The sequence below is a fragment of the Amblyomma maculatum genome, unplaced genomic scaffold (genome assembly GCF_055883805.1).
Source record: "Amblyomma maculatum isolate TAMU_Amacu unplaced genomic scaffold, ASM5588380v1 scaffold_15, whole genome shotgun sequence".
Taxonomy (NCBI): Eukaryota; Metazoa; Arthropoda; class Arachnida; order Ixodida; family Ixodidae; genus Amblyomma; species Amblyomma maculatum.
Genome location: NW_028146740.1, coordinates 4,749,934 through 4,760,496, shown reverse-complemented (window position 1 = coordinate 4,760,496; position 10,563 = coordinate 4,749,934). Strand labels below are relative to the sequence as shown.

General features: G+C 47.3%; 1 protein-coding gene across 1 annotated transcript; it reads left to right on the top strand.

Annotated features, from left to right (window-relative positions):
* The first annotated feature begins 369 nt into the window (after window positions 1–369).
* LOC146171958 (uncharacterized) lies at window positions 370–2,911 on the top strand. Its single transcript, XM_084586211.1, has one exon. It carries the CDS (start codon window positions 370–372, stop codon window positions 1,642–1,644), a length of 1,275 nt encoding a protein of 424 aa, XP_084442337.1. The 3' UTR covers window positions 1,645–2,911.
* Window positions 2,912–10,563: the final 7,652 nt, after the last annotated feature.

Genomic DNA, 10,563 nt, shown 5'->3' with positions numbered 1-10,563 from the left:
CGATTCAAAGGGTTCAGCCTTATCCATCCATCCATCCATCCATCCATCCATCCATCCATCCATCGTTACCCCGCACCCCGTTCGCATACCAGACACAGCTACGTGTTGATGGCCATCGAAGCACCCAAAACGGTCCGTCAAGCAAGAGTTCTGTCCTTTCCCTCGTGTTGGTTGCAGGTAAGAGTGTGCATTTGGCGACAGCAGCATGTTTATATTTTTTTCTTCAAATATCAGGGATGCATGACCGAATTGTGAGCAGTGTACACAAATGAAGCGACCGTTTGTTTACTAGATTTTCGGGACCATGTGTTAGTTGTTGTCGTCGTTGCAACGTATACTGCTTTACTACTATAAAATCAGTGATTTACGATGCATAGTTCTTATCGTTTCTTTGTGTTACTTTCCTTCTGTACCCAATCTGTTCTCTGTCTGCATGCAGTGTTGAATCGGTGGTGGTGCCCTGCGCCCGACAAGATGCCGTACTGCTGTGTGCCACGCTGCAACTCATTCAGTAAACAACGGACACCGGGCATATCGTTTCACGAAATACCAAGCGATCCGGAACTGACCGCGAAATGGCTAAAAGTCATTTCTCGTGAAAACTGGGTGCCGAATACGACGTCGTGCTATTCGACTGTATGCAGCCGACACTTCAGCCTCTCTGACTTCAAGGAAGGTTGCAAAATTCGAAAACTCAAGAAAGACGCTATCCCCAGCATTTTTGAAGAGTATCCGGCGTACTTGCAGCCTCCTAGAAAAAGAGAGAGAAGCAACGCGTCAGTGAAAAAGCGCGAGGCTGCTGCGCTAGCCGACCCACCACCGCCGAAGCGACGAGCAGTCATTGATGACAACCAAACGGAGTCGAGTCCGCGTCCGCTCGACGAATTACCGGCTGTCGACGTCGCCTTTGAAGATTTGTCACATGTGGACTGCACCGCTACCGAACCATTCCCACCCGTGAGAAATGGCGCTAGCAGTCGCAGCATCACCGCGACTGTGCAGATGGATAGAGCAGTGCAGGTGTCCTCACAATTCTCGGTTTCGGCAGTGGAGAAACGAAAGTGGAGACGCAAAGAACGAGATCTAAACGCGCGTATTCAGCGGCTCAAGAACACCGTCGCCAATTGCAAAAAAGAAATGCAAATGCTCAGGGAAGAGTGCTTTGTTCATGCATTCCTCCAAGTTGTGGAGAAATCGCAGGAGAAAGACTTGGCTGCATCAGTATTAGTGGAACAAGTTAAGAATTTCGGGAAAACTAAACCAACGTGGTCTGACCTGACAGTGCGTCATGCTGTGGTTCTACGGAACATCTCGACTCGCGCATACGAGCATATAAGGAGTACAGGCATTCTCCAGCTGCCCAGTCGAAGTACTTTGGAGCGTTTTATGGGCTCATCACGTGGAGAAGTCGGCGTGACGGAGCTCGTGAAGCAAAGGCTGTCATCCGAGCTCGCTTCTCATCCCTCATCGCAAGCCAAAGCGTGCTCGTTAATTGTAGACGAAATGCGCGTGAAACAGAGGCTACTTTACAACAAACAAAGGGACGCCTTCATCGGCGAAGTAGACTATGGTGGGAGCTTTCCTAAGGAAACAACAAAGGCTGTGGCTAAAGGTACGTCGGACGGACCCGATCAATGGTCTTAAAGGTACGTCCGACGGACCCGGTGCGTTTTTCTTCGGGATACGACGGACGGATCCGGGAAATATTTTTTAGAGGTACGGCGGACGGACCCGATCGGTAGGGTTCTTCCGACGGACCCAACGCATTTTTCTCCGATATGGGCCTTGGGATCCGTCGGGAAAGCCGGACGGATCCGAGATCCCCAGATGTGGTTGTAGCAACAACATGGTAGCCATATGTAGCCAAATCGAAGTTTGTATGAGGTGTACGTGCGAGGTGCAAGAAGTATGTACTGCATGCGTGAAATGTGAAATTACAAAGAATAGTACAGTGGCAAGAATAGTGCCTAGAATGGGTGATATACTACGTGATGGCATGATGATAGGTTTACGTGAGTTGGGCCGCGGCAGGGGGGCAAGCACGACCAGAGCGCAAGCGCATGTAATCGCAGTGTTGACGGCCAGCCCGCGGCCCGCTCATTTGGTCCTCGTTATCACGTGGATTAACGTCTACGACGGTCGTTATGTAGTTTTGATTCTTCAAAGTTTGCTCACTTTCATCTGTGATGAGATGCGTCACGTAACGCATCGCTTTCTGCTCGCATTGAAGTTTGGTGCTGCAAGTTCCACGTAGTACATATACAAGCGGCGCTGAAAAAGCTAGGTGCCGCCGGCGTGTCTCTAGCCCAAGCATCGCGTCATTCGTGTTTGTTGGAGGTGTGGTTTGTGCTTACCGTGAGATGCTGTGATGTACGGATTACGTCCTACTAGAGTGGCTGTGTGAGACTACGAAGAGTGCTGTGATGAGTACGCCGATGTCCGGACGGTGTGTCCGTTTATGATCGGCGATGTTGCACGTGCATGTCAGTGTTTATTAGGTGCAGTGGTAATTTATTTACACGCGCTGTGCAAGAATCAGACGAAAATAAGTCATCGGCAATTTGTTAGCCTGCACTACAGAGCTCAAAACTCGGAAAATGGGAATGCACATGATGCAGTTTTCGCATGTTGGAGTGGACCGAAAAATAAGTGCCCAGCCCACACCGCCGGGATGCGCATTACTACAGGTGAAATGGTTCAGGTTTCTGTAAAATAGCTGCCTGGCACAGCACCTTCCTAAATGTTCAGGCTTTGTACTATTGTTGAAGGCCACTTTATCATTAATAAAGGAACGAATATGCTGTATGTGTTAATGACTAGTGCTTTTTCAACATATGTTCATTTTTTTTTTTCGTTTTTCCTTAGTTTCCTTTGTTTTTCATGCTAGACAAAAACAAATAGTACACTTTTAAACTTGTCAGTCCAAAGCTGAACATGGATATCTGCCATGCATGTGACAGCTTTAATGCTAGAAAGGTTGACGTGTATAGCACATGTACGTAGACGCTGCGACATCTTAGTGGCACGTTCGGCTACTTGCCCCAAGGTCGTGATGTTTAATGCCAGTGATGGCAGTCACACTTTGGTGCAGGTGAAATGCAAATGCTTCTGTTTCCTGCAAGATGTTAACGCAAAGTACAAAGCCCGGGCAGTCAAATTAGTCTGGAGCTCTCCACTATGGTATTTTTCATAGCTACATATGTCACTTTAGGATGTGAAACTCTACATGCCACAGGTAGGCTGCATTGTTTTTCAGATTTTGTTACCTCTCATCTATGTTTTGCAACATTTGGCTAATTTTAGTTCTCAAACAGTTGTTAAAGATGAAACCGAAGCAGTTCTTGGCATGGTTTCCTGCTTGGATTAATTTGCTAATTGCAGTTCTTTGAAACTTGCATCAATGCTGGACAGTTCAAATAGCAGGCAGTTGAATTACAGAAATGATGTGGATCGTGCATTTCAGTTCTGACATATGGAAAGTAACGGTCCCCTCCTTGCATGCATAGGTGCCCTTAGACAAATATATACTCAGGTGTGTGATTGTGACGCATATCAAGGGTCAACAGAAGGCCATGTGGAGCCAGTGTGATATTCTTCATGAAGGCTAAAGTAAAATTGTACAACAGCTGTTGTACCATGCAGAAAAAAATTGATCATTTAGTGTATGATTAACTGACCTTGAATAGCATCTTACTCAGAGTATGATGTGATACATATCTGGTTTAGCATCCCAAAATAACTACGGCTGTGAGGAACACGATAGTTGAGGGCTCCGGTATAATTTCGACCACCTGGGGTTCTTTCACATGCACTGACACCGCACGGTGCATGACGGCCTATTGTTTCGCCTCTATTGAAATGCTCCTGCTCTGGCTGGAACCAAATCTGCATCTTTGGGTTCAGCAGCCAAGCACTCTAACTACTGAGCCAGCACAACGGGGCCAAGTATCAAAATGCATGCCATTACATTTTCTTCTAGCCTGTGGTTTTCTTCACAGAACTAATGTATACAAGGAAAAGTAAATAGCAAGAAAACACTAGTTTTATTGCACATTATACTCACATTTCAGCAAATATTCTCTAGGAAAAAAATTCTCATAATGTTTGCATGGAAACCATGAACATCTTACAAAAACAAAACAATGCACTTACTCCACTCCAATTATTAATGGGCAAGGTTGCATCTATGCTACTACACTGCACTTATCACAAAACCACAAGCCCCATCTGCTTCGGCCAATCACTTGATGAAACTAACGGAGACAGATGTCGCACACCACAGACTGGTCGTCTCGCAACCCATGTCTGCATATGTTGCATTTCAATTTCATGCCTTTCCACTTAGCTTCAACTGTTGCCAGCATTACTAGTCACCCATCTTTTCTGAAATTCCTTTTTACGCTGTTGGGATCAGCATCCTTGTTGGTCTCTGGAATTTTCGATGCTATCATTTTCACATCTTCCTCATCTGGAAGAATGAAGGAAATGACAAGCTTTGAGCAGAAAAAAAATTAGACTCCTAATCTCCACCTGTAAGGGTATGGTGTGCCAGCGTTAATGGTTTCTGTCTGCAGATCCCACTGTGGATTCCCGTTAATTTACATGCCCTTTGCTACAAACATAATTACTAATTCCTTAATTCATGTCTCTGTTATCTCAGATATACTCATTAGCATACGGTCGTAGGCTGCCTTGTAAGGTGATAGACAACCTGGCATAGACCTCTGTAAGCCTCAACCTTTCTTAATTGGAGCTGAAACATCCCAGAACATATTTCAAATATAACTTTATAAGCTTGACTTAACAGCTCCTGCCATGTCGTGTGGCCTCGTGAGATTTGGCTCGTGGCTCTTTTGGCTTGTGCACAGGGGTCATCTGTTAAATACTGGTTAACATGCATGAAAAATACATTTTCACACAAACTGGTGGCAAAGGGTCAAGTGGTGCACTGCAGATTCTGAAATGCATACCTATATGCATGTAAGGATGGCATCATCACATAACATGATCACTGTCAGTACCTGTAGTTACATAGCATTTCAATGCCCATTAAAGGACCACCTCAGACAATGGTTGTTGTTACCACAAGACCTGTTCTAACAGCGTACTGACACCATTCCACTCAGCGATGGACATATGCATACCCTAGATAGCTCATGATTGTGGATCTCATTTATTTCTATGACTTCCAAGTATTAAAAGGTGATGAAAAGAAATAACCAGGTTACCTTGACACAATGCTAAATTACAGAGGGTGAATATGCTGCATGAAGATACCAAGAAGCTTGTACAAAGAAAAGTGAAATGGCAGGATTTTTGAAACATTGAAATAAACTACAAACTATACTTGTCAAACCTGTCATTAAGGAATGGAAATCATGCAGTAATCAAAAACACAACATGGAGGCCATTTTAGGTCATCTTCACAAAGCACATATCCACACCTCACACACAGCTTCATACTTATGAAAGAGGACAAACCAATGTGCAAGGAGTGTGGAGATGAACTAACAATAAACCATATCTTACACGTGTGCCAGAGTCGAGAAAATAAGAGGAAACATTTTGTACAATTTTGCAACAGATCCCTTTCCATCCCAGCATGATCCTAGGAGAGACGTGCAAATTTCCTGCATTTTTGGTTTCCTAAAATGTTCCTAAACAAGCTACATCCTAAAAAACATTTTAGTCATTACACACAAAATAAATACATTAAACCTTGTTCTTGGTGCATGGCAGCATTAGTCGCTTATGCACCATAAAAACACAATGCTGTAAGGTATACCTTAGTTAGCTATGTTATATGAGACAAGCTTTCGGTCTGGTGTGGTCCTTATTCACGTGAAAGCGCTGTCATGAGGGTCTATGTCCCAGCGATCGGAAAGTGACCTATTCCAATACTTTTACAAACTGAAGGCGATTCTACAGATTTCTAAAGACTGGAGTGCTCAACTGTTTTATCAACGTCCGCCTGCTTTGACAGCCTGGAGTGAAACTGTTGAAGAGAATACATTTTTGAGCATTTAACGCATTTCTGAAGGCGTTGCTTTCAATTACGGGGCCCACAAAAAGCAGCTGAATGTCAAACGCCGCCTAGGTAGGCTTTCTAGCAAGACAGCGGTGTAGCGTGGAAAATCGCTCCGCCGGTCCATCGCTGGCGCCGCTGACGACAGGCGAACTGTTCAAACTTATAGCTACTGACCACACCTGAAACACTGAATTGCGCATGATCAAGGCAGAATTTCTCTAACACTGAGCACTGGTAGCTATCGATTTCGCGCCCAATATTGTGAAAATCTGTCCTCTCTTCGATCATTGATACGTCCACGGTTGAACATTTATGCGCCTCGGGGTAGGCCAGCCTTTGGAACATGGATGCGTGGTTGTAGCAACGATCACTTGCATGGCGCACTCTGCAAAATTCCAAGAGTCAGCTTCGGCAACGAAATGTGCAGCGCACATTTTCTACCCGTACCTAAGTCCGGCGATGCATGCATATCGATCCGTTTCAAAGCTGCGCGGCCGTTCAGTCGGGTCAGGCTAACTTCGAGCATGCGGGGGTTTAAACTACATGTACGCAAAATTCAACGACAAGAAAAAGATGCAGGCTAAGCACTTTAGTCTAGTCTTACCCTAAATACCAAAGAACATTGCTGTTCACAGGGAATTCGGATCATTCGCGCTTCCGGCTTTCCGGCTGTGCACTCTTGCGGTGCGGTGCAGTAGGTCTTCGCCTCGACGAGTCGATGTGCAGCTCGCCGCAGTAGCAGCGCAGGCCTCTAGTAGATTCGGCATGTCTTCTGCCACGGCTCTGAGGTAGAATTTAAACGAATAATTTAGCTAGAAACATCCTTTTTCCTCGGTCTGCTAAGAGGAACGAGCATAATGCCATTTCACATACATACTTTGGACTGCCGAATGTTCTGCACGGCGAGGTGTGTGTGTGTTGTGCCGGCGCTAGATCTTCGGAGGTCGATGCAGGACCTAAGACAGCGTAAATGCTAGGAATAGCTCGCTCGCATTACGGGCATATCGAGGTGATAGTTTAGTGCGAAGCGAAAGCTGCTCGTGAATGTGCGTATCTCGATGCCAGCTGGTAGAGCTGGTGCAGTACGTAGCATCGCCTGCAGCTATGTGCGTGACAGCGATGCTTGCCGTACACAATCCTGAGTGAAGACCGTGATCTATATGTTAGAACGGATGCACTCTTCGTAACACCTCATCGAGAGTCGCGGATAGCTGATATGGCTGATATCTATTCACGCGTAGCAAGCGGAATGTGGCCGCGCTCGACGTGCATACAGCCATGAGCCTATATATCGACGTCCGCCGTATCTTTACGAGAATCGAATGGATACGTCGGACGTACCTTTAGACACTTCGAACAACAAATGAGCCTGTGCTAGCCAACTCACTTCTGTGCTTCGTCCTCAACGGCCTTTCAGTTCCGTTCAAGATACCCGTGGCCTACTTTTTCACGAGAAATTGCACTGGCCGCGAGCTGCACATGCTCATGCGACACGTCCTGAAGGAAGTTGAAGACATAGGATTTCTCGTCGTGCGCATTGTCGCCGACAACCACAAAATCAATGTCTTAGCGTTCCAACTTCTGTGCACCGGAACCCTCACGCATTGCATTGAGCACCCAGGAACACCGAATCGAAAGCTTTTCTTAGCATTCGATCAGTGCCACTTGATCAAAAACGTGCGATCGCAGTAAACACCAACCCATCTATGAGACGGCTATAAACTGTCTTGCCAAGACAAGCAAGATGCCTGATAGATGTCTCAGTAGACCTCTGAGATGGCTACTAAACATATATAATATTGTCACGGTGTGAAGTCTCTGATCAGAAGTCACCGCGGGACACAGGAGTAACAGAAGTCACAGTGCGGCAGGAAACTAGCAGGCCCGCTTCGACAGAAGAACTTCAGTTTCTTCGCCTCGAGGAGACGAACGTCGGTTTCTTCGCCTCGAGGAGGCACACGCTCGCGATCAGCACTGAGGGAAAATAAAGAATGCAGCGTGTCATTGCCCCCCGGGTACAAGAAGCATCGTCCCGATGCTGGGAGTGTGGGTAGAGGTAAAGAAAAAACCATTGCACGAAGGGCAGTTGCTCATGCACAGAAAGAGTCAACACTATCGGTCGTAATACGGTTTCAGGCGGACCACGTGGACCACGTCCGGGAGCGTGGAGCGTCGGGACTTTTTAAATCCATCAGGAACAACCTCATAGTTTAGGTCCCCAACTTGGCTTACCACTTTGTACGGGCCAAAGTAACGACACAGCAGTTTCTCGCTGAGGCCTCGTCGACGTACAGGAAACCAAACCCAGACGCGGTCTCCAGCTGTGTACCGGGCGTCACGGTGTCGGAGGTTGTATCGCTGGGCATCGCGGCGTTGCTGATTCTGAATTCGCAGCCTGGCCAGCTGACGGGCTTCTTCGGCGAGGTGCAGAAAGGTGTGAACATCTGGTTGTTGGTTGCCGTCGTCCAGATGTGGTAACATGGCATCAAGCATTGTGGTCACTTCGCGGCCATGGACCAGACGGAAAGGTGTCATGTTCGTTGTTTCCTGGACCGCTGTATTGTATGCAAAGGTAACGTACGGGAGCACTTCATCCCACGTTTTGTGCTCTACGTCGACGTACATTGAGAATATGTCAGCGAGTGTTTTGTTCAAGCGTTCGGTCAAGCCGTTCGTTTGAGGATGGTAAGGTGTTGCTTTCCTGTGTTCAGTATGACTGTGAATTAAAATCTGCTGCAGCAATTCGGCTGTAAATGCGGCTCCTCTGTCAGTAATCAAAATCTCCGGTGCGCCATGGCGCAGGACAACGCAATTGATGAAAAACTTTGCAACCTCTAAGGCAGTACCGTTGGGTAGAGCGGAGGTTTCCGCGTATCGTGTAAGGTAATCCGTGGCAATAATGACCCACCGGTTACCGGAGTGTGAAAGGGGAAATGGTCCCAGCATGTCCATGCCAATCTGCTGGAAAGGCCTCGACGGTGGGTCTATTGGCTTCAAGAGTCCGGTGGGCTTAGTCGGCGGCACCTTACGACGCTGACAGTTGCGACACGTTTTCACATAGTGTGAAACGTCTGAGTTAAGTCGAGGCCAGTAGTACTTTTCCTTGAGCCTTGCAAGCGTGCGCGTGACTCCCAAATGTCCAGAGGTTGGTTCATCGTGGCAAGCTTGTAAGATTTCATCACGTAGACACATAGGTACAACAATCAGGTACGGCGTTTGGCTGGCGGAAAAGTTTTTCTTCATGAGGACACCATTGCGCACACATAACGATGACAGAGCACGCTTGAAAGCTCTCGGAGCGGTTGTACATGCACCGTTTAGATAGTCCATGATGTGACGAAGTTCGGGATCTGCAGATTGTCTTTCAGCGAGGCACTCTGTGCTGATGGCATTTAGCAGTATGGCCTCATCAGGAATTTCATCTGCGGGGGGATCTACAGGGGCCCGTGAGAGGCAGTCTGCGTCCGAATGCTGACGGCCAGATTTGTATGTGACAGTTATGTCGAATTCCTGTAATCGTAGGCTCCATCTTACAAGACGGGTTGAAGGGTCCTTTAGGGTTGCAAGCCAGCATAGGGCATGGTGGTCAGTTACTAACTTGAATGGTTTCCCGTAAAGGTATGGCCGGAACTTCGACGTCGCCCACACAATGGCTAGACATTCTTTCTCTGTTGCGGAATAGTTCGCTTCCGCTTTAGATAGACAGCGACTGGCGTAAGCGATTACACGTTCTTGGCCGCCCTGGATTTGAACTAGAACGGCGCCCAGGCCTATGTTGCTTGCATCGGTGTGAAGCTCCGTGTCGGCGTTTTCGTCGAAGTGAGCCAATATGGGAGGTGTTTGTAGGCGGCGTTGAAGCTCTTTGAATGCTTGTTCCTGTGGTGCGTTCCAAGTGAAAGGCGTGTCTGTCTTTGTCAGACGTGTTAGGGGCTCGGCGAGTCGAGCGAAATCTTTGACGTAGCGCCGGTAGTAGGCACATAAGCCAAGAAATCGTCGAACAGCTTTCTGGTCTTTGGGCGGAGGGAAGTTGGCAATAGCTGTCGTTTTCTCTGGATCCGGCAGGACACCAGCGTGGCTTACGACGTGCCCCAAGAACTTGAGCTCCGTATAAGCAAAATGACATTTCTCGTTCTTTAACGTAAGGCCAGAGGATGTTATGGCTTGCAAAACAGTTTCAAGGCGCCGAAGGTGCTCCTCGAACGTTGGAGCGAAGACCACAACGTCGTCAAGGTAAACGAGACATGTCTGCCACTTGAGATCTGCAAGTACGGTGTCCATAAGCCGTTGGAAAGTAGCCGGAGCAGAGCAGAGACCAAAGGGCATAGCCTTGAACTCGTAGAGCCCATCCGGAGTAATAAACGCCGTTTTCTCGCGGTCCCTCTCATCTACCTCTATTTGCCAGTATCCGGATTTCAAGTCCATTGAAGAGAAATATTTCGCGGAGCAGAGACGATCCAAAGCATCGTCGATACGTGGCAGGGGATAGACGTCTTTCTTTGTAACTTTGTTTAGCCGGCGGTAATCCACACAAAACC